The following is a 24982-nucleotide window of genomic DNA, read 5'->3' on the forward strand; positions in this document are numbered from 1 at the left end:
CTAAGTCCAGAATGGCCTGTTCCCTCGTGGGCTCCATCACAAGCTGTTCCAAAAAGCCCTCCTGTAAACATTCAATGAATTCCCTTTCCTTGGGTCAACTGGCAGTATTATTTACCCAGTCCACCTGCATATTACAGTCCCCCATGATCACTGTGACCTTGCCTTTCTGACATGCACTTTCTATTTCGTGGTGCATCTTGTGCCCCTGGTCCTGACCACTGTTAGGAGGCCTGTACATAACTCCCATTATGGTTTTTTTGCCTTTGTGGTTCCTCAACTGTACCCACACAGATTCCACATCATCCGACCCCATGTCGTTTAGTGCTATTGATTTAATTTCATTCCTAATTAACAAGGCAACCCCGCCCCCTCTGCCCACATCTCTGTCTTTTCGATAGGTTGTGAATCCCTGGATGTTTAAATGCCAGTCGTGAACCCCCTGCAACCATGTCTCTGTGATGCCTACCACATCATACCTGCCAGTCACAATCTGGGCCACAAGCTCATCTACCTTGTTCCGTACACTGCGCGCATTTAAATATAGCACCTTTAATTCTCTATTGACCGTCCCTTTTAGTTTTCTTAGTGTGGTGGACCTTGGTTTACTGAGCCTTTCCATACACCGTGTCATATTTTGTGGGATGGGGACTATTGTAACCTTTCCTGGGTTCTGTCTTTTCGTGCTTTTTTGTATTCCTAAGCAGCTACGCTTCCCACTGATTACTTCACCGCTTGGTTCCCTGACTTTTCCTTCCCCGCCAATCTTTAGTTAAAAGTCCTATTGACCACCCTATTTACTCTTTTCGCCAGAACACTGGTCCCAGCTTGGTTCAGGTGGAGACCATCCCAACGGTATAGGTCCCCCCTGTCCCAAATCTGATGCCAGTGTCCCATGAAAAGTAACCCCTCATTCCCACACCACTCCTTCAGCCACGTGTTAACTTCCCTTATTCTTGCCTCCCTATGCCAATTTGCACGTGGCTCGGGTAGTAATCCGGAGATTATGACCTGTTTTTTAATTTGAATCCTGGCTCTTTATAATCTCTAAACAGGTCCTCTTTCCTAGACTTGCCTATGTTGTTGGTACCGACATGGACCACAACAACTGGATCCTCCCCCTCCCTCTCCAGTATCCTTTCAAGCCGGTCAGAGGTGTCCCACACCCTAGCACCGGGCAGGCAACATACCATGCGTGACTCTTTATCCTGCTCACAAAGGATACTATCTATCCCCCTGATAATAGAATCCCCTACAACTACAACTTGCCTATTTACTCCCTCCCCTTGAATGGCCTGCTGAACCATGGTGCCTTGGTCAGCTGATTCATCCTTCCTGCAACCCTGTTCGCCATCCACACAGGGAGCAAGTGCCTCATACCTGTTGGACAGAGTCAAGGGCTGAGGCTCCTGAGTTCCTGACTGCTGGTTCCCTTTACCTGCCTGACTTGCAGTCACACCCTGCTGTCCCTGGCCACTAGCAGGATTTAAACTACTTACTCTGACAGGTGTGACTGCCTTCTGAAACACAATGTCCAGGTAAGTCTCCCCCTCCCGGATGTGCCTCAGTGTTTAAAGCTCAGACTCCAGCTCATCAACTCTGAGCCAGAGCTCTTCAAGCAGCCAACACTTACTGCAGATGTGGTCGCTGCAGCTCGCAATGGGACCTGCCAGCTCCCACATCAAGCAGCTCAAGCACATCACCTGACCAGCCATCACTAATTAATTGATTAGTTTAATTTAAGTTTATGGTGGGGGCAGCTTCAGCCAACATTACAGCTAACATTGACAAAAATGTTGGCTGCTATCAATGAGGAAGCAGTTAGCTGCGGTGATTTATACCGGAGCAAAGTCAACTGTCATCTCCAGATTTACACTTTTTTAAATGGTGTCAGTGAGTTTCTTTAAGTTTCTATTAATTCACAAATAAAATGAGATCAACATTATTTCAAGTAATTCAAACTTAAGATTCTGGCAATTTCAATCAATTGCTTGCTAAAATGATTAACTTATGTAAAAGAGGTGGAGAAATCCACTGGTTTCCTTTACCTTTTAATTACTTCAAAACGTAACTTTGCTGGAGTTTCACTGACTCGAAAGAAAGGTATCCAATTCCACCACAAGCTGCAACTTTGCTAGGGTTTCAGTGACTCGAAAGAAAGGTATCCAATTTCACCACAAGCTGCCAGCTATCTCAAGCTGCTGTTAACCCTTTGAGAGACTTCTGCTTTAACTAACATGCAGCATCCAGTTTGTTTTAAAATGTATCTTTTCTCGCCACTACAGTCCAAGGATACAATTTTAGCTTAATGAACGATAGTTTCAAAAACACTCTCGTGGAACTAAACCGTCTTTCCAGATGTCCCATCAGTTCATCAAAAACACTCGTAGAACGGAACCATCTTGCCAGATGTCCCATCAGTTCAATTTTCTAATCCCCAGACTGACCTTTGATTTTGTCGAGACGATCTTTCCGTACCAACCGCGAGTGACCAGACCAATCAGACCATGAGAAGGGGGGGAAACAAATGTGTGTCATTTTACAGCTACACACATTGTGGACCCGTTTCCACTTTCCTTGTCGAAAATCAGTCTAATTCTGATGTCGCAGTTGGTCGCTAACCGTCTGGAGAAATCCCGGGTTTCCGGCACCAAATGACAAAACATTGAATTCTTTACCCGTTAGTCTGGCCTCAATAAAACTCGAGATGGATTTGTAGGCATAGTATTATTTATTTTTAACCAACTTGCAAGTCTGAATCGCATCACACAAACCCAGAACACAAGCTGCCTCCTGGGTCTTCCGAATCGAGTGCTATTGGAGACAAAGGAATCTCTACAAATACATTCAAATGACATCAAGTTTCACATACAGATTCCCATTGGTCATCCTATACCCCTCCTGACCTGGCAATACATCCTAATTGGCTCACTTCTCATTCCTTACCCCTGGATCTCTTGTTACCCAGCATCCTTTTCTCCTCCTCCACCAGACACACCTCCCCCTTTTGTGCCATGCTTTCTGAAATCCTTTGTCTGTGAACTCACTAGGATTAGACTGGCCTACATCGACATTACTGTAACTAATATATTTAAACTAACTATTTTATATCACATTCATCAGCTTCACAGTTCCAGGGTCCCAGGTTCGATTCCCGGCTGGGTCACTGTCTGTGCGGAGTCTGCACATCCTCCCCGTGTCTGCGTGGGTTTCCTCCGGGTGCTCCGGTTTCCTCCCACAGTCCAAAGATGTGCAGGTTAGGTGGATTGGCCATGCTAAATTGCCCTTAGTGTTGGTTGAGTGGGGTTATTGGGTTATGGGGATAGGGTGGTGTGGGCTTGGGTAGGGTGCTCTTTCCAAGAGCCGGTGAAGACTCGATCGGCCGAATGGCCTCCTTCTGCGCTGTAAATTCTATAGAGAACAATATCCAATAATAAACCACTACAGAAACCGAGACCACAGTTTCGCCACTCTGACGGATGTGAACAATCCAACCAGACTATTTCGAACAAGCGGAGATTCCTGCCTCCAGCCACCTCACTGTCTCCAGCTCTCTTCCTCAGCTCGAAACACACGAAATCACGCAAACGCCTCCGACCAAATTATTATTGCGATGGTCAGGAATCGACCCCGGATCAACTGCTGGGAAGGCAGCGATGCTCCCAGTATCCCTCCATCACTTACTGCCGAATGTTGAGTCCTTTTGATGCTTTGCTTTGTTTCGTAAACAACGTCTTACTATGTTTCTGTTATTTCACTCCAATTTAAAATGCTCCTGAATGAAAGTGTCCGTGTCGCACTGCTCCCGTTCAGCCAGGAGATGGCACCAGTCCACAATAAATGTTTTTACTTCTGATGTTCTGTGTGTCATTACATAGGACTCTTGCTCTGGCCTGAGACCTCACCTTGTCCTTGTGTCCTGATGCTGCCGTTTGCACCCTGGTTAAGTAATCATAGAATCCCTCCAGTGCAGAAGGAGACCATTCGGCCCATCCAGTCTGCACCGACCCTCGGAAAGAGCACCCCAACACGGCCCAATCCCCTAGAACCGTTTGGATACATCAGGTGTCAGTCTTCTCTGGAGACGAGGGTTCAATCCCACTCCTGACATTGACATTGATTCTCAGCTGCGATAAAATGCCAGAGGTCCCGGGTTCAAAAACCCGGATGGTGTCATTGACTGAAATCGGGAGGAGGTTTGAGCTCCAGGGAAGTTATTGCAGCGAATATATCAGTGCAGAACACGTGAAGAAACGGACAGGGTATTTAAAGGTCGTTTGATCATGGTGTGGGATTCTGAATTGATCCTCAAGTAAAAACAGCATCCACGCAGCTGGCTGAATACAATGGTTATTTGTACCTGATAAACCTTTGATTTGACCGACGCGCTTGCGGGATGAGGTGGCCGAGAGGTTAAAGGGCCGGATTGCTAATCCATTGGGCTCTCCGTGCTTGGGTTCGAAGCCCATCATTGTCGATTTTCCATCCTGCTTTCTCCCAAGTGGGACTCATTTTTCCAAAGTATCTGCAATCACTGATGTGACAATCCAGTCCAAGTTGTGAGGCCGAATTGCATCGAGTTGTGTTGGAAGAGCGAGAATTGAAAATTCAGTCTTGTTCGATTGAGATGCATTGATCGGGTAGTGAGGTCGGAACCACTCTGTCTATTGGGTAGAGTCAAAGCCAAGCGACATTTCATTGTTCGAGAGAATGAGGAGTTTAGGGAATCTGGATATTTACCCGGCAAAAATCTGCTGGAGGAGGGAATGAGGGGAGTCCAAAAATGTATTCAGAACCTTAATGTAGCGGCGGCAATGCAGATTCACCAGAATGATACAGACATAGAAGGTTTCAATTACGAGGACAGCTGAGAATTATAGAATCATAGAATGGTTCCAGCACAGGGTGCGGCCATTCCGCCCACCGTGTCCATGTCAGTCGCCCAGAGGTGGAAAATCTCAGCAGACCTGGCAGCATCTGTGGAGCGGGAAACAGAGAATGGGAAGCATGGTCAGACTGGACTGGAAACTGTAACTCTGTTTCTCTCTCCACAGATGCTGCCAGACCAGCCCAGTTATCCAACATTGTCTATTTCTGTCGCAGGATTTTATGAAGAATCCCCATAGCGGCCTTGCCTTTGTGCTCGGCGGTTCTATTTATTTATTTAGTTCTGTATAAATTTAGAGTACCCAATTATTTTTTTCCCAATTAAGGGCCAATTTTGCGTGGCCAATCCACATACCTTGCACATCTTTGGGTTGTGGGGGTGAAACCCACGCACACATGGGAAGAATGAGCAAACTCCAGACGGGCAGTGACCCAGGGCCGGGATGACGCTTCTATTTATAAAGACTGGTCCCGTATGGGCACTCAGGGTAATTTGGCCAATCCACCTAATCCACGTCTTTGCACTGTGGGACCCACGCAGGCACGTGCAGAACGTTCAGACTCCGCACAGGCAGTGAATCGAACATGGGAGCCTGGCGCTGTGAAGCCACAGTGCTAGCCACTTGTGCTACCGTGCTTTGTGCCCAGAGAAGTTATTGCAGCGAATATATCAGTGAAGAACACGTGAAGAAATGAAAACGACATTTTAACACCGTTTCACCATGGTGTGGAACTGATATATCAAATAAAAAACCGCACGCTCGTGCACCCAGGTAACTGGCTGAATGCAATGGTTGTATGCAACCCCGATAAACCTTTGATTTAATTGCTGAACAAGAATTTCCCCATCTCCGCCTTAAACATAATCAATGTCCCGCTTCCGCGGCCTTCTGAGGCAGAGTTCCAAAGTCGCACAACTCTCTGAGAGGGAGAAATTTCCTCATCTCCGTCCGAAAAAGAGCGACGTCCTTGTTTTTAACTGCCCAGTAGATCTGGTCTCACCCACGAGCAGTGAGATTGAACCAACTGTTTGGGCAGCACGGTAGCACAGTTGGTTCAATATTCTCAGATAATAATATGGAAGCGGCCAACGTGCGGCTCGAACCCTCGATGCTGGGAGGTAGAGTCCCATGTTCTACCGACTGAGCTATCCGAATGGTTGATGAAACTGCTCAAAAATATAAACTGAGCGGGTAAATCTGAAACATTCGGACAAATTGTGGTTTGAACGGAGTCATTTCGGGAACATTCCCACAGAGAGAAATTCCTGGAACCAGCGGCAGAAAAACTTCCTGAGCCTGACGTGATTTGAACACGCAACCTTCTGATCTGGAGTCAGACGCGCTACCGTTGCGCCACAAGCCCAAGACCAAGAACTGAGCCTTTCTCCTCATAGATTTATGTTTTATTTACACCCAACCGTGCGAAAGAAACCCAAGGAAGTTAGATTGAGGGATACTAAAGGGCCCTGAAATAAAGCAGCTGTACCACGTGGTTAAGGTGATGCACAATAATCCATTGTGCTCTGTACACGTGGATTCAAATCCCATCCTCGTCTGTAACGTGTCTGTTGTGTCTCTGTTTGGTCCACTTCATGAGGCTTGAGTGAAAACGCTGTGATTTTTAGCTTTTGTCGGAGGGCTTGGGCAGTGAATAGTCGAACACTGTCCATATTATTTCACTCCTCGCTGTACTTGCCACTAAATTCTGAGTGAGAAACTTTCTCTTCCACAGTTTGAAACTCACAAAGAGGTGCAAAAATTGCGAATTTATTATTGCGATGGCCGGGAATCGAACCCGTGTCAACTGCTTGGAAGGCAGCTATGCTCACCACTATACCACCAGCACTCCCTAATTAAAACGTATCCTTTTGGTTCTTTAGATCAGTTTGATTTACTGTTTCGTAACAAATACTTACTTTGCGTAAGTTATTTCACTCCAATTTAAAATGCTCCTGAATGAAAGTGTTCGTGTCGCACGGCTCCTGTTCAGCCAGGAGATGGCACCAGTCCACAATAAATGTACATTCTATGTGTCATTACACAGGACACTTACTCTGGCCTGAGACCTTAACTTGTCCTTGTGTCCTGGATGCTGCCATTTTCATCCTATTTCAGTAATCATAGAATGCCTCCAGTGCAGAAGGAGGCCATTCGGCCCATCGAGTCGGCACCGACCCTCGGAAAGAGCACCCGATTTCGGCCCAATCGCACCTAACCTTTCGAATACGTCAGGATTGCCGAGCGCAGGTCGCAGTCTCCTCTGGAGGTCAGGGCTCGAATCGCACTCCTGAAATTGACTTTTCCTCCGCGAGGCACCATCCAAACCCGGAACCCCTCCCTAACAGCACTGTGTGTGTACATACACCATATGGACTTGCAGCGGTTCCAGAATCCCCTCACCGCCCATTCTCGCGGTCAATTAATGATAGATTGTAAATGTTTGGCCGAATCAGCGATAATCACAGCCAGAGGGACCTGCAATAACCCTCAGGGCAGGAAAGGCAACTCATTGACCTTTGACCCAAAACCAAAATACTGCGGATGCTGCAAATCTGAAACAAAGGCAGAAAATGCTGGAAATATTCAGTTGATCCGGCAGCATCTGTGGAGAGAGAAACAGATCGTTCCAATGAAAGGTCAGGATCTGAAATGGTAACTATTTCTCTTTTCACAGATACTACAGATCCGTACAGTATTTCCAGCATTCCCTTGTGATTAGCTGAACATCCTCACACTCTGTAGCTTCGTCCGGTAAAGTGTCTGTTCACTGAAGAAAAATCTGGACTCAAATCCCAGCCCAGCCTTATTCCGTTTGACCACCTGTGTGCGATTGAGAACTTCCTCCACAACAGGGGGAAATGTGTTGGATTTCTAGTCGGAAAATATGCCTTTTGCAGGTTTCAATTCAGTAGAATATCTACAGAGATTGTAACGCAAGGACTGATTTCAGCTGCCATCATCCAGATGTTAAATCTTTCCACTAGAAATCCACTGGATTTTCCCCTTTGACTTGAGTCCTACTCCCAGAGGATCAGTTCAGTATTTTCAGTAATATTATATTTTGAATGCTCTATTTCCACAGAATTGTGACGCTGAAATTGCTCACACTTCTCTCCATTGTTATCTACTCTGCAGGTGTCGACTGCACCATCTAATGGAGACATGCTCACAGGGCTGTGAGAGAGGCTTTCTTTCAGGCTTGAGACCTCTTTTGGTCCATCAACAGCAACCGGATGTACGCAGAGGAACTCGGAATACGGAGCCCCTCTTCCCAGGATGGACTTAATCAGGGACAAGATGTTGTTTGAAGAGAGAATCAAAGGTCTGAAGAATTGGTCTCAGATTCCTGGCGTTTTGTGAAGAGACCAAGGTGGTGGAGCAATGTGACAATAGCAGGATACGAGTTTGGGATATTATCCAGTCTGTGCTGGGGGGCTGCGGGAAGGACGTTGTCTTGTCTGCCCACCCAAGCTGAATGTTGGGATTGAGGTGGTGATCAGATTCCGAGAGGAGGGTGAAATCCTTTCACTGAGTTTCAAGCTCAGAGTGCGGTTGAGTGTCTTGAGTTACAGGAAGATACAGACGGGATGGTCAAATGGGCAGAAAAGTGGCTGATGGAATTTAACGCTGAAAAATTAGATGTGATCATTTGGTAGGGGGGGTTTCACAGTAACTTCATTGTAGTGTTAATATAAGCCTATTTGTGACAATAAAGAATATTATATTATTACTATTGGATTAATGTGAATGGCCTGACACTGGGAAGTCCTGAGGAACAAACGGACCTTGGAGTGTTTGTCCAGAGATCTCTGAAGGCAGAAGGGCAGGTTAATAGGGTGGTGGAAAAGACATCTGAGATACTTGTCTTTATCATTCGGGGCATGGATTACAAAAGCAGAGAGGTCATGGTGGAGTTGTATAGAATGTTGGAGAGGTCACAGCTGGAGTACCGTGTGCAATTCTGGTCACCACATTCTAGGAAATATGTGACTGCACTGGATGGGGTGCAGAGGTGATTCAGCAGGATGTTGCTTGGGATGGAGCATTTAGGATATGAAGAGAGGTGGATAGGCTTGTTTTCTCTCTCTCGCGGGAACAGAGATGATTGAGGGGTGATCTCATCGAGGTGTCCAAGATTATGTTAGATATAGACAGGGCGGATAGGGAGCACCTGTTCCCCTCAGTCACAAGGGGACACTATTGTTCTGTGATTCTGTTACAGATCAGATCTTGGAGGTATCGCTGCTGTATTCCCAGGAGGCGGTGGTGTGATCCGGAGAGCAAAAGCTTCCATCGAGGACGGGGTTCTCAATAAGAACAAACTGGAGGCGTGGGATGTTAGAATCTGCTCAGCACTGATTCATTTTTATTCATTGTTGTGTCCTGGAATAAACACGTGGATTGTAGCTGTCCATTCAAAACAAAAATAGAATTCGGAAGATTCTGGCCAGTAACTTCACCATATCCACGTTACATCACTCAGCATCCTCAGCTGCATCACATCTGGTCCACGTTTCCTCAGCAGAGAGCACAGTTTCACAGCAGAGAGTACATTTCCACTGGAGAGATCGCAGTTTCTCAGCAGAGCGCACAGTTCACGGCAGAGAACACAGTCCCACAGCAGAGCGCACAGTTCACGGCAGAGAACACAGTCCCACAGCAGAGAGCACATTTCCACAGGAGAGGTCGCCGTTCCCCAGCAGAGCACAGTTCACAGCAGAGATCATATTCCACAGCAGAGAGCAGTTACACAGTAGAGATCTCGGTTCCACAGTAGAAATCACAGTTCAGCGGGAGAGAATATACTTAAATATCGGAAAGCAGTTTAATTAACATCAGGGAAGACCTTTCAATAACAGAGTGAAGATGCAGATAACACAGTTACACAAGAGGAAAGAGGGGAGATTTTAGAACAAAGAACAAAGACAAAGAAAAGTACAGCAGAGGAACAGGCCCTTCGGCCCTCCAAGCCTGTGCCGACCATGCTGTCCATCTGAGCTAAAATCTTCTAGTCTTCCTGGGTCCGTATCCCTATATTCCCATCCTATTAATGTATTTGTCAAGATGCCCTTAAATGTCACTATCGCACCTGCTTCCACCACCTCATCTGGCAGCGAGTTCCAGGCACCCACTACCCTCTGTGTAAAAAACCTGCCTCGTACATCTCCTGTAAACCTTGCCCCTCACACCTTAAACCTATGCCCCCCAGTAATTGACCCCTCTACCCTAGGAAAAAGCCTCTGACTATCCACTCTGTCTATGCCACTCATAATTTTGTAGACCTCTTTCAGGTCACCCCTCAACCTCCGTCGTTCCAGTGAGAACAAACCAAATTTATTTAACTGCTCCTCATAGCTAATGCCCTCCATACCAGGCAACATCCTGGCAAATTTCTTCTTCTGCACCCTCTCTAAAGCCTCCGCATCCTTCTGATAGTGTGGCGACCAGAATTGAACACTATACTCCAAGTGTGGCCTAACTAAGGTCCTATACAGCTGCAACATGACTTGCCAATTCTTATAGTCAATGCCCCGGCCAATGAAGGCAAGCATGCCGTATGCCTTCTTGACTACCTTCTCTACCTGTGGTGCCCCTTTCAATGACCTGTGGATTAAACTCCATCTGCCATCTCTCCACCCAAGTCTCAAAACGATCTAAATCCTGCTGTATCCTCTGACAGTCCTCATCGCTATCCGCAATTCCACCAACCTTTTTGTCGTCTGCAAACTTACTAATCAGACCCGTTACATTTTCCTCCAAATCATTTATATATGCGACGAACAGCAAAGGTCCCAGCACTGAACCCTGCGGAACACCACTAGTCACAGTGCTCCAATTAGAAAAGCATCCTTCCATTGCTACTCTCTGCCTTCTATGACCTAGCCAGGTCTGTATCCATCTTGCCAGCTCACCCCTGATCCCATGTTACTTCACCTTTTGTACCAGTCTGCCATGAGGGACCTTGTCAAATGCTTTACTGAAGTCCATATAGACAACATCCACTGCCCTCCCTGCATCAATCATCTTCCAAAAACTCTATCAAGTTAGTGCGACATGACCTCCCCTTCACAAAACCGTGCTGCCTCTCTCTAATACGTCCATTTGCTTCCAAATGGGAGTAGATCCTGTCTCGAAGAATTCTCTCTGGTAATTTCCCGACCACTGACGTAAGGCTCACCGGCGCGTAGGTACCTGCATTATCCTTGCTCTCATTCTTAAACAAAGGAACAACATTGGCTATTCTCCAGTCCTCCGGGGCGTCACCTGAAGACAGAGAACCCTATAACTTAATGGGAACACTTTCTATATATGATCAGTCAGTCGAAGCTTGTGTGTTATCTTGTGTAAGGTGACAGTGTCCAGCTGCTGCGTGTGTGTGTGTGTGTTCAATTGTGGGTGAGTTACACAGTGGAATTGTGCCGCCAGGGTGCGCTGTCGAGCACAAGTGGCCCTGATGAACAACACTGCCGAAGTGAGGAATTGTGTCGCTTCAACGCAGTAATAACCATTAGAGCAGAGTGGCGCAGCGGAAGCGTGCTGGGCCCATAACCCAGAGGTCGATGGATCGAAACCATTCTCTGCTAGTTGTTTTTTTTTATACTTTCCGTTACAGTAAAAAGAAACATTTAGCTTCTCGCCACAAGTCTATCTGACATTTCTTTCCAGGAAACGGGTTTTTACTCGGCTGGAAGGGGGTTCCAGCAAACACTTAATTTGTGCAACCAATGTCTGAAATGGCATTTACTCACACAGGGACACACGCTGTAAATGCTGCAAACACACACAGGCGTTCTATGATTGCAGAATGTTCAGCACCATTCACAACTCCTCTGTGAATGAAACAGTCCATGTCCAAAGGCAGCAATCCTGGACAATATCCAGGCTTGGGCTGAAACGTTCCAAGCAAAGACCATCTCCAATAAGTGAGAATCTAACCATCGCCCCTTGACATTCACCGGAATTCCCATCACTGAAACCCCACTGCCAACATCTGACTGATTGTCATTGGGCAGAAACTGAACTGTTCATATAAATACTGTGGCTAGAAGGCAAGCCAAAGACTCGGACTCCTGTGGCGAGGCACTCACTCCCTGACTCCCCAAACCCTGTCGACACAGCATAAATTAGGAATGTATTGGAATAATTTCCATTTCCTTTAATAGTTGCAATTTCAACAACACTGAATAGGTTTGACACCATCTAGGACAAGGCATCCTGCTTGATCGGCACCCCACCATAAACACTCACTCGCTCCACCACTGATGCAGAGTGACAGCGTGTATACCAGCTACAGGATTCACTGCAGGAAGTCACCAAGGCTCCTTTGGCAACACCTTCCAAACCCACATCCACCACCATCTAGAGTGAACAAAGAACAAAGAAATGTACAGCACAGGAACAGGCCCTTCGGCCCTCCAAGCCCGTGCCGACCATGCTGCCCGACTAAACTACAATCTTCTACACTGTCCGGATCCCTCCATTCCCATCCTATTCATGTATTTGTCAAGATGTCCTTAAATGTCACTATCATCCCTGCTTCCACCACCTCCACTGGTAGCGAGTTCCAGGCACCCACTTGCCTCGTACATCTACTCTAAACCTTGCCCCTCTCACCATAAACCTATGCCCCCTAGTAATTGACCCCTCGACCCTGGGGAAAAGCCTCTGACTATCCACTCTGTCTATGCCCCTCATAATTTTGTAGACCTCTATCAGGTCTCCCCTCAACCTCCTTCGTTCCAGTGAGAACAAACCGAGTTTATTCAACCGCTCCTCATAGCTAATGCCCTCCATACCAGGCAACATTCTGGTAAATCTCTTCTGCACCCTCTCTAAAGCCTCCACATCCTTCTGGTAGTGTGGCGACCAGAATTGAACACTATACTCCAAGTGTGGCCTAACTAAGGTTCTATACAGCTGCAACATGACTTGCCAATTCTTATACTCAAAGCCCCGGCCAATGAAGGCAAACATGCCGTATGCCTTCTTGACTACCTTCTCCACCTGTGTTGCCCCTTTCAATGACCTGTGGACCTGTACTCCTAGATCTCTTTGACTTTCAATACACTTGAGTGTTCTACCATTCACTGTATATTCCCTACCTGCATTAGACCTTCCAAAATGCATTACCTCACATTTGTCCGGATTAAACTCCATCTGCCATCACTCCGCCCAAGTCTCCAAACAATCTAAACCCTGCTGTATCCTCTGACAGTCCTCATCGCTATCCGCAATTCCACCAACCTTTGTGTCGTCTGCAAACTTACTAATCAGACCAGTTACATGTTCCTCCAAATCATTTATATATACTACAAGAGCGGCCGACACATAGCGACACCGCGACCTGGAGGCTCTACTCCAGCCACTCACCATCCTGTATTAGAACTATATCTCTGTTACTTCACTGTAGCTGGATTAATTTTATTTCTCTGATGTAATGTATCGGTCTCTGTGTATATCTCTGTCTGTACATGCGTGTTTCTATATATGTGTGTGTATCTGAGAATATGTGTGAATGTTTATGTGCCTGTGTCTGTATACCTGTGTTTGCGGGTGTGTACAACTGTGTGTGTATAATGCGTGTGACTCTGTGTACTGTGTGTGTACACGTGTATATACCTGTGTGTGTATGTTTGTGTATCTGTGTGTGTGCAACTCTGTGTATAATGTGTGTGGGCCTGTACACTGTGTGTATACGTGTGATTGTATGTCATTATTGTTTCCTCTCTGAGAGTCTTTTAACCATTTCTAAATCTCTCAGAGGTACAATTGTTGAGTCTGATTGCTTTTTGTGATTGCTATTTATGAGTGAGTACAGTGTCTTTCAGCATCTTACTCTGAACAACCGTTTGAGAATAATCCTGAATCTGTCATGCTCCAGGACTCAGTGTCATGATGGATCTTAGTCTGAACATGTGTTTGAGGATTATCCTGTACCTGTCAGGCTCTGTGACTCAGTGGGAGGATGCGGTTCAGGATGTGACCTTTCAATCTCTGGGACAGTTTATAAGTTTGCATTCATTCCACGTAAATTTCCAGCACAGAAAGAAACCATTGCTGTGGGAGGTTTGAAGCAAACAATGCGTGATAGTTTTGGACCAGCATTTAATATCAGAACACAATTGTGAAAGATAATGTGACCTTCAACCTGATACTGGATTGCTCTGGAAGTTTAACTCAGGCTGTACACATTGATTTGATCTGTGAGACTCAGTCTGATTCTGAGTCAGAATTTTGACATGAATGTAAAATGGACCACAGTCTGGAATTGCTGCAGTATCTTCCATCCGGAACAGAGTGAGTGAGGATTTTGCAATAGTTTGCAAGTTACAGCTCAGTTCATAGTCAGCGAAATTATATTGCATCTTTTATTTTCATAAATTAGGTGTGTTTTAAACGAGAATCAGAGTTTGTATCTTTGTCGCTTTCAGCATATCTCAATCTGAGAATGCACCTGATATTTGTGTTTGCAGCTAATGTATTTGTGAGGACACAGTCTGAGGATTAGTACAGCCACCCCTGATGTGAGTGGTGTGGCTGGTATTTCACTCGAATCTCAGAGTACATTATTACGGTTAATTGTGTAAGTCTAAACCGGAATCCATGTGTCAGTTTTCTCTGATGTTGATTATTTCACTAAGCTGCTCCATTGATACAGTGATGATGAGAATGGGTGAGAATTTGCACTGGGATTTATGGGGCCTCCTGTCAGTGGAACTGAGTTAGGGTGACATGGACACAGCGTCTGTCTCTCCTGCTGTTTGATTGATGGGTTGAAAATGTGTCTCTGGAACTGTTTCTGCTGCCTGAGACTGTGGAACTGATGACCTGTCTGTGTCTCTTTGCTCTGTCAGTGACAATGTACGGATTGTGTGTGCAAGGAGCTGGCGACACTCTTCCCTGTAACTTGTGTGGAGGAAACATCACATTTATTCATCTTCAGAATATTCTGGTTTTTGTCTGTGGAAACAAATTATATTTTAAAACTCAAGTACAGTCAACAATTAACCAATCACAGGCCAGGGAGAAGAATGTGGAGGTTTTGATTGGCTGACATTTTCAAATTCGAAACTCCCGCCAATTTCAGTGCAGGAAAATCCCAAATAACGGAACGGCTCAATGTTCAGGAAACTATTTGAATCTCACACTTGGTGATCTGTTTATTGATTTTTCCATCCCAGAATCCGGGCGCTATTTTCGGAACAGTTTTAATTTGTCAATCTCTTATCTGTAACCGGCGGTAATACGACCCCGTTCAGCAATTTAAAACGGAGCAAATCTCAGCTCACTGCAAAAGCAGAAACAGAGATTACCAATCAGCTCCTTCACACAGGCTTCACAGGGACAGAGAGAAATGGCTGATTTCTGAGCCTCTCCTGAAAGCGGCCGGGAATGTTACACTGGGAAGTGTGGAGAGAATCCCCGACTCTATCCAGCCGGTGGAACAGGCAGCTTTGTGTCCGGAGAATAGGGAGGGCCGGGGAGAGGCAGATCTTAAAGCGCTGCAATGGACTCAGGTCCTGTGTGTGCTCAAATCTCGCTGATTCCGGCCCCTGGGAAAACTGCGGAATAAACAGATCAGCGCGAAAATAACCTCTTCATTCCCGCTTTTACTGTGTCCCGAGAGCGGGAAACACATCACCCGAGAGAAAAAATAATAATTTCCTTTTGAGTTTAACTCACCAGTTGTTAAACTCTGAATATAGTTATCATTAAATTGAAATAATTCCCTCCTGAAATTGTGTTTCTCCTCATTGTCCGTCACAAATACCAGACTGGGTTTAAAATCCGCTCTCAATTCAGTTTGATTCTCTTCTGTGTGAAACTGTCTGTGACGGGCGGGTATGAAGCCACATTCACAACATTCTGGAACGGGACAAATCTCTATCCTCCACAAAGAGATTTCTCATCAAGTCAATGCGGGAAAAGATGGTGCAGCTTTTTCACAGAGATTGTGGGTGGCTCTTAAAAGAGCCGTTGTGTTTGGAGTGGTTTTCAGTCCATTGTGGAGTTTTACTTGGAGCTGGTGTACTTGGTCACCGCCTTTGTACCTTCCGACACGGCGTGCTTGGCCAGTTCCCCGGGCAGCAGCAGGCGCACGGCGGTCTGGATCTCCCGGGAGCTGATGGTTCTGCGCTTGTTGTAATGGGCCAGGCGGGAAGCCTCACCCGCGATGCGCTCGAAAATATCGTTGACGAACGAATTCATGATGCTCATGGCCTTGGAGGAGATGCCGGTGTCAGGGTGAACCTGCTTCATCACTTTGTAGATGTAGATGGAGTAACTCTCCTTCCTCGACCTTCGCCGCTTCTTGCCGCCCTTTACTGCCGGTTTCTTAATGACTTTCTTGGCTCCCTTCTTGGAAGCTGGTTTCGATGTTGGTTTCTTCTCGTCTGCCATCTTCAATTTCACCCAGAAATAAAGCAAACCCCTTCCGAGCGCTGATTAAATAGACAGAGCGTCACATCTATGCTAATGAGGAATGGGGAAAGGAATGATTGTGATTGGACATTGTGAGAATGAGGACAGCCAGTTATGTTCTGTTCATTTGAGTGGATATAACAACAGTCCAATCGGATTTAGGATTTTCCACCAATCAGAAACCAGCTTACTACAAACAGGAAATACATTTCAGAAAGAATGTCTCCATTCCCAGTTTGTCAGTGTGTAAAGATCCACCGGGAAAAGTGACCTGGCTGTCGGTGAGAGGGACCCTTCACCACAGAGGGTCTTACAACACCAGGTCAAAGTCCAACAGGTTTGTTTCGATGTCACTAGCTTTCGGAGCGCTGCACCTTCCTCAGGTGAATGTAGAGGTATGTTCCAGAAACATATATATAGACAAATTCAAAGATGCCAGACAATGCTTGGAATGTGAGCATTAGCAGATGATCCCGTACCAGCCTCCCCGAACAGGCGCCGGAATGTGGCGACTAGGGGTTTTTCACAATAACTTCATTGAAGCCTCCTTGCGACAATAAGCGATTTTCATTTCATTTTTTTCATTTCATTAAATCTTTACAGATCGAGAGATGGGGTAACCCCAGGTTAAAGAGGTGTGAATTGTGTCAAGTGAATTGTGACACAATTCAAACCCCTTTAACCTGGGCTTACCCCATTTCTGGAACTGTAAATATTGTCTGGCATCTTTGAATCTGTCTGTATATATGTTTCTGGAACATACCTGATTATGTATGTAATATTATTCATGTACAGGGGGGGGAGGGGGATATGGAGGGTTGTTTTTCTGGACTGTGTTTTGTACTTAACCCTGGTGGGTTTCTTTTTCATTTTGTTATTGATATTTTATGAAAATCTTCAATAAAAATGTTTTGAAATAAAATAAAATAATTGTGGGAGGGTTCATGATGATGTGATTAGGCAAGAATTAGGAAGCATAAGATGGGAACAGAAACTGTCAGGGAAAAGCACAAATGAAAAGTGGAGCTTGGTCAAGGAAAAAATACTGCGTGTCCTTGATAGGTATGTCCCTGTCTGGCAGGGAGCAAATGGCCGTGTGAGGGGACCATGGTTCACAAAACAGGTTGAATGTCTTGTCAAGAGGAAAAAGGAAGCGTATGTCAGGATGAGAAAACAAGGGTCGCTTGAGGGTTAGAAGGTAGCAAGGAATGAGCTTAAAAAAGAGCTTAGGAGAGCTAGGAGGGGGCATGAGAAGTCCTTGGTGGGTCGGATCAAGGAAAATCCCAAGGCTTTTTACTCTTATGTGAGAAATAAAAGAATGACCAGGGTGAGGTTAGGGCCGGTCAAGGACAGTAGTGGGAACTTCTGTGTGGCATCAGAAGAGACAGGAGAGGCGTTGAATGAATACTTTTCTTCAGTATTCACCGAAGAGAGGGGCTATGCTATTTGTGATTTTAATAAAAGACTTGGAGGAGGGGGCTGAAGGGTGGGTCAGTAAATTTGCTGATGACACCAAGATTGGTGGAGTAGTGGATGAGGTGGTGGGCTGTTGTAGGCTGCAAAGAGACATTGATATGATGCAGAGCTGGGCCGAAAAATGGCAGATGGAGTTTAACCCCTGCTAAGTGCGAGGTGATTCATTTTGGTCGGACAAATTTGAATGCGGATTACAGGGTCAACGGCAGGGTTCTGAGGAATGTGAAGGAACAGAGAGGTCTTGGGGTTCATGTCCACAGATCTCTGAAGGTTGCCACTCAAGTGGACAGAGCTGTGAAGAAGACCTATAGTGTGTTAGTTTTTATTAACAGGGGGCTTGAGTTTAAGAGCCGTTGGGTTATGCTGCAACTGTACAGGACCCTGATGAGACCACATTTGGAGTATTGTGTGCAGTTCTGGTCACCTCATTATAGGAAGGATGTGGAAGCATTGGAAAGGGTGCAGAGGAGGTTTACCAGGATACTGCCTGGATTGGAGGGTAGGTTTATGAGGAAACGTTGATGGATCTAGAGCTTTTCTCATAGGAGCGAAGGAGTATGAGAGGCGACTTAATCGAGGTTGAAAGATGATGAGGGGGATAGATAGAGTGGACGTTCAGAGACTATTTCCTCGGGTGGATGTAGCTGTTACAAGGGGGCATAACTATAAGGCTCAGGGTGGGAGATATAGGAGGGATGTCCGAGGTAGTTTCTTTACTCAGAGAGTGGTTAGGGTGTGGAATGGACTGCCTGCTGTGATAGTGGAGTCGGACATTTAGGAACTTTCAAGCGGTTATTGGATAGGCACATGGAGCACACCAGAATGACAGGCAGTGGGATAGCTTGATCTTGGTTTCGGACAAAGCCTGGCACAACATCGAGGGCCGAAGGGCCTGTTCTGTGCTGTGCTGTTCTATGTTCTAACAACACCAGGTTCAAGTCCCACAGGTGGTGCTTCGAAACAAACCTTTTGGACTTTAACCTGGTGTTGTAAGACTTCTTACTGTGCTCACCCTAGTCCAACGGTGGCATCTCCACATCATCTCTGTGATATATAACATATTTTACTGCTCAGTAACAGGTGTTGGAGAGTGTGCGAGTGTGTGTTTTATCCTCACTGTCTGTCTATCATATACAACATACTTTGCTGCTCACTGATCAGTTGCTGGAGTGTGTGAGTATGTGAGAGTGGCGAGAGTGTGTTTTACCCTCACTGTCCCCCTGAGACATACAATGCATATTTAACTGCTTACTGCTCAGTGACTGGTGTGTGTGAGAGATATTTTCTGTATGAGAGTGTGAAGTTGTGATTTGCCCTCATTGTTTCTCCATGATATATGATACTTACTGGTATGTGTGAGAGTGTGTGTGAGTGAGAGAGTGTGTGAGATCTCTCAGTGATGTCTAACACATTGTAATATTCTGTTACCGGTGTGTGTGTGAGCGAGAGAGTGTGAGCAGAAGTGTGTGTGTGGGTATCAGTTTTCTCCTCACTGTCTCTGTGATATATAATGCATATATTAGTGTCTGCTGCTCAGTCACTGATATGTTTCAGACTGGGTGTGCATGAGAGAGAGCGGGTGTGCATGAGAGAGAGAGCGGGTGTGCGTGAGGAGAGCGGGTGTGCGTGAGAGAGAGCGGGTGTGCGTGAGAGAGAGCGGGTGTGCGTGAGAGAGAGCGGGTGTGCGTGAGAGAGAGCGGGTGTGCGTGAGAGAGAGCGGGTGTGCGTGAGAGTGAGCGGGTGTGCGTGAGAGAGAGCGGGTGTGCGTGAGAGAGAGCGGGTATGCGAGAGAGAGAGCGGGTGTGCGTGAGAGAGAGCGGGTGTGCGAGAGAGAGAGCGGGTGTGCGAGAGAGAGAGCGGGTGTGCGTGAGAGAGAGCGGGTGTGCGTGAGAGAGAGCGGGTGTGCGTGAGAGAGAGCGGGTGTGCGTGAGAGAGAGCGGGTGTGCGTGAGAGAGAGAGGGTGTGCGTGAGAGAGAGAGGGTGTGCGTGAGAGAGAGCGGGTGTGCGTGAGAGAGAGCGGGTGTGCGTGAGAGAGAGCGGGTGTGCGTGAGAGAGAGCGGGTGTGCGTGAGAGAGAACGGGTGAGCGAGCGAGTGAGCCTATGTGTATTTAACCCTCATTGTCTCTCTTTGGTATATAACACATATTTTGCTGTTGCTGCTCAGTTACTGGGGTGTGTGGTGAGAATGTGTTTGACCATCACTGTCTCTGTGATATATGATGCATATTTTACTGCTCTCTGCTCAGTTACTGTTGTGAGAGTGTGTGAATATGAGAGTGTGTGAGTATGAGAGTATGTGAATATGAGAGTGTGTGTGAGAGAATGTGTCACTGTGTGTTTGGGAGTGTCTGAGTGGGAGAAATAGTCTGTGTGAGTCTGTGTGTGTTTTCCCTTCATTGTCTCGGTGATAAAAAACACATATTTTACTGCTCAGTTACTGATGTGCGAATGTGTGTTTTTCCCCCACTGACCCTCTGCGATATAAAACGCATATTTAACTGCTTACTGCTCAGTGACTGGTGTGTATGTGTGTGTGTGAGAGAGAGTCTGCGAAAGAAGCAGCAAGAGTGAGAGAGAGAGAGCGTGAGTGTGTGGGAGAGTTAGTGTTTGCAAGAGAAATAGAGTGAGAGTGTGTTTTACCGGCACTGTCTCTCCGCGATAGATAATGCATATTTTTCCGCTCAGTTACTGGTGTGAGTGTGTGAATGAGATAGCGTATGAGTGTGTGAGAGACAGAATGTGTGTGAGAGAAGTAAATATGATTTATATAGCATAAAGAGTCAGTGAGGGTAAAGACACACTCTCACTCTCAACACTCACTATCTCTCACACACACAGACCTGTAACTGAGCAGGAAGCACAAGACTATTCATTATATATCACAGAGAGACAGTGAGGTTACTACACACACTCATGGATAGATAGTCCCAAAAGACGTGCTGTTAGGTAATTTGGACATTCTGAATTCTCCCTCCGTGTACCCAAACAGGTGCCAGAATGTGGCGACTAGGGGATTTTCACAGGAACTTCATTGCCGTGTTAATGGAAGCCTACTTGTGACAATAAAGATTATTAGAAGATAGAGTCATATTAACCTCAATGTCTCTCTGCAATATATAATGAATATTTTACTGCTTACTGTTCAGTTACTGGTGTGTGGGTGTGTGAGCAAGAGTGTGTGAGTATATTAGTGACTGTGTGTGTGTTTATTCTTACTGTTCAGTTGCTGGCGTGTGAGAGAGAGTGTGTGCGAGTTTTATCCTTAATGTCTCTCGATGATATATATATCACATATTTTAATACTTACTGCTCAGTTACTGGTGTGTGAGAGTGAATGGGTGTGTGTGAAAGAGAGTGAGAGAGAGAGGAGAGAGAGACAGAGTTGATATTTAATGATTATTGTACCACTGTTGCTGGTGAGTGAGAGTGTGTGAGTGAAAGTGTGAGTTTTATGCTCAGTGTTTCTATGAAATAAAACATATCTTACTGCTCAGTTATTGTTGAGTTAATGTGTTAGACATATTTAACTGCTTACCACCGGTATGTGTGTGAGTGAGAGTGACTGAGTGTGTGTGAAAGAGAGTCTGTGCGTGTGTATGAGAGAGGGAGCATCTGTGTGTGAGAGATAACGTGTGTGTGACAGTGTGCGAGTGTGTGTTTTTCTGTGATTATATAACAAATATTTTACAGCTTACTGCTCAATTAATGTGTGTGTGTGTGGGAGAGCATGAGTGAGATAGTGTGTGTGAGATGGAGGGAGTGTGGGTGAGATTTTTATCCTCACTGTCTCTCTATGATATAGACACATATTTTACAGCGTACTGCTCAGTTAATGGTGTGTGTGAGTGCCAGTGTGTGTGTGAGAGAGATTGAGTGTAAGTTTTATCCTCACCGTCTCTGTGATGTATTACACATATTTTACTGCTTATGGCTCAATTCCTGGTGTGTGAGAGTGTGTGTGAGAGGGTGAGTCTGTGAGTGTGTGAGGGATGGTGAATGTGTGTGAGAGCAACAGGGTGAAAAGTGGATGTGCTGCTGATGGGCAGCAGGGTGGCACAGTGGTTAGCACTGCTGCCTCACAGCACCAGAGGCTGGGTTTGATTCTGACCTCAGGCGCCTGTCTGTGCGGAGTTTGGGTTTCCTCCGGGTGCTCCAGTTTCCTCCCACAGTCCAAAGATGTGCAGGTTAGGTTGGTTCAATAGGCTAAACTGTCCCTCGGTAGGGTTACAAGGAGATCGTGGGAGATTGGTCTTCGGGTAGCCTGCTCATTCAAAAGGTCAATGCAGACTCGATGGGTTGAATGGCCTCCTTCTGCACTGTAGGGTTTCTATGAGAGAGAGTGTTTTACCCCCTCCCCCCCCCCCCCATCTCCTTTGATACACTTCATCCTGAGTGCTAAATCTATCTGTTTCTTAAAAAGGGCAGCACGGTAGCATTGTGGATAGCACAATTGCTTCACAGCTCCAGGGTCCCAGGTTCGATTCCGGCTTGGGTCACTGTCTGTGCGGAGTCTGCACATCCTCCCCGTATGTGCGTGGGTTTTCTCCGGGTGCTCCGGTTTCCTCCCAAAATCCAAAAATGTGCAGGTTAGGTGGATTGGCCATGATAAATTGCCCTTAGTGTCCAAAATTTCCCTTAGTGTTGGGTGGGGTTACTGGGTTATGGGGATAGGGTGGAGGTGTGGGATTAAGTAGGATGCTCTTTCCAAGAGCCGGTACAGACTCGATGGGCTGAATGGCCTCCTTCTGCACTGTAAATTCAATGATTTAAAAAAAAAAAAAGACCCTCACTGATTCTCTCTGATTTATAACAAATATTTTACTGCTTACAGCACACACACACACTCTCTCCCTCTCACACACACACTCCAGTCACTGAGCAGTAATCAATTAAATATGCAATATATACCACAGAGATACAGCGAGGGTAAAACATGCACTCACTCTCTCACTCACACTCACTCAGTCACACAGCAGTAACTGAGCAGTAAGCTGTAAAATGTGTTATACATCATAGAGAGACAGTGAGGGTAAAGCACACACACTCACATATTTTACAGCTTACTGCAAAGTTACTGCTGTGTGACTGAGTGAGAGTGTGAGTGAGAGAGTGAGTGCATGTTTTACCCTCACTGTATCTCTGTGGTATATATTGCATATTTAATTGATTACTGCTCAGTGACTGGTGTGTGTGTGTGAGAGAGGGAGAAGGTGTGTGTGAGAGAGAGAATGTGAGTGAGTGTGTATTAACCTCACAGTCTCTGTGATATACAATTAATATATTCTTGATTACTGCTCAGTTATTGATTTGTGAGTGTGTGGGAGAGACAGTGCATGGATGTGTGTGAGTGTATGAGAGACAGAGTGTGAGTGAGTGTGTATAAACCTCTCTGTTTCTGTGTGCGATATATGACATATTTTACTGCTTAATGCTCAGTTATTGGTGTGTGTGTGTTTCACCCTCAGACTCCCTGTGATATTCACTGCATATATAGTGCTTCCTGCTGAGTTACTTGTGAGTGAGCATGTGCATTTTACCCTCACTGTCTATTTATGATATATGGCATATTTTACTGCTTCTTGCTCAGTTGTTGGTGTCTGAATTTGTGAGTGTGTATTCCACGGTAGCTGTCTGTCTTTGTTATCGGTCAAGTGTTAGGGGGAAACTTAATTTGACTCACTAACACTCTGTCTCTGTGCTTGCATTTGTAGCTGTCTGTCTCTGTTATGGGATTCTGGGTTTAATCTCTATCTGTAATATTATTTACAGATACACGAGAGGACAGGTAATCTCAGTCTGTCCACCTCTCTGATGTGCAAGATTTTACTGTGTTTTCTGTACTTGTCAATATCTGTTTTGTGAGTTAAGGGTGAACATTCTGTTCAGTATTCATCCTCCATTATTACTTTTAGTGCTAACATTGATATGTTAAATGATCTATTTCCATGTCTGTTTCATGAGAATGACACTGTACCATTATATCTGAGATTGTGTGAGATATTTGGATGGGAATTTTATATTTTGTTTTGGGAGGTATCTCGGTAGAAGTTTATGATTATTTCTGCACTTTTCAATAAGCTGTACTATCCGACCTTTTACTTGTACCAAAGGTTCACAACTTGTGAGATGAAAGGATGGCCTGACAATTTGATAAGTGTCCCTTTGGAGAACAATGTAAATGCATCATTTTTCTGTTAATGCCTTATTCAAGTGCTTTGCTTCTGATATATTTTAAACTAAGAAAGTTAAAAAAAAGTGCCAATGGATACTTGCACATTGATTGCTGAATCTATAGCCTAATTAATACTATACTGATTACTTTACAGATGAAACGCTGTTGTCAAAAGTTGATCCAACATTCCATGAGAGAGTAGGGGTGAATTGTGGAAAATTATCCCACCTGCCCTCTCGTGTATCTGTAAATAATATTTACATTTTCTCCAGAAGTCCAGATTTACTTGAATTTCTTCAATTGGATAATGAGGACTGTTGGATTGGACATGTTCATCTGGGACTTGAGGTCTCTGCGAATCTGACTGCTTCTGCTCTGTGACGGTGGAGCTGATGTTGTGTGTGTGTCTCTGCAATGTTGGATTAATATTGTACTTACTGTCAGTTAGAAGGAGACGGCTGCACATTCATGTTGCTGAGGAATCATCATCATCATCTTGGAACTCATCTTTTCGTCTGTTGAACGAGGAAGAAGAAAAAAAAATTCTTGTAAGTTAGGGTCAGATGAGGCCAATGATAGATCAATCTATTCTTTCAACTGATAATCAGTAAAATAAAGAAAATACTCTCCAAATCCTAACCCAGAATCAGACAAATAAGCCAGGCCCAGAAAAAGCTCTCCCCCCCCCCCCCCCCGTTCACTCCAAGTCCCGGAACAAGATCGTGCTCCGCTGCGCCTCTTGCAAAACAGCGCCCGATTTTCCCTGAACACCCCCCGAGTCAGTAATGATCTCTGAGCCTCTTTGCTCACACTCCCAGATGGATGTGCTGCTGCAATGAGAACGCTGTTTCCTCGCTGACCTGGGCCCTGACATTGACATTTCACTCAGTTTCAACAAAGCGATTCCACTCACTGACCAAATGGAGTGTGCGGGAGAGGGGCTGCGCATGCGCTCTAAATATCTGAATGACGACAGGCAAGCGGTTACGCCGGGCATGCGCAAATCCCCCAGCAATTCCGCGTTGAG

General features: G+C 45.6%; 1 protein-coding gene and 2 non-coding genes across 3 annotated transcripts; 1 reads left to right on the plus strand and 2 right to left on the minus strand.

The window, feature by feature from the left end:
- Positions 1-6177: 6177 nt before the first annotated feature.
- Positions 6178-6249, minus strand: trnaw-cca (transfer RNA tryptophan (anticodon CCA)). The gene has a single exon. It is a non-coding gene; the product is annotated as a tRNA-Trp (tRNA).
- A 5149-nt stretch (positions 6250-11398) lies between these two features.
- On the plus strand, positions 11399-11470 carry trnam-cau (transfer RNA methionine (anticodon CAU)). Its single transcript has one exon. It is a non-coding gene; the product is annotated as a tRNA-Met (tRNA).
- A 3319-nt stretch (positions 11471-14789) lies between these two features.
- LOC140400059 (histone H2B-like) lies at positions 14790-16352 on the minus strand. Its single transcript, XM_072489541.1, has one exon. It carries the CDS (start codon positions 16284-16286, stop codon positions 15900-15902), a length of 387 nt encoding a protein of 128 aa, XP_072345642.1. The 5' UTR covers positions 16287-16352; the 3' UTR covers positions 14790-15899.
- Positions 16353-24982: the final 8630 nt, after the last annotated feature.

The sequence above is a fragment of the Scyliorhinus torazame genome, chromosome 24 (genome assembly GCF_047496885.1).
Source record: "Scyliorhinus torazame isolate Kashiwa2021f chromosome 24, sScyTor2.1, whole genome shotgun sequence".
Classification (NCBI taxonomy): domain Eukaryota; kingdom Metazoa; phylum Chordata; class Chondrichthyes; order Carcharhiniformes; family Scyliorhinidae; genus Scyliorhinus; species Scyliorhinus torazame.

Coding starts and splice junctions, on each gene's coding strand:
- LOC140400059 (XM_072489541.1), bottom strand. CDS start 16,286: ATGGCAGACGAGAAGAAACCAACATCGAAACCAGCTTCCAAGAAGGGA.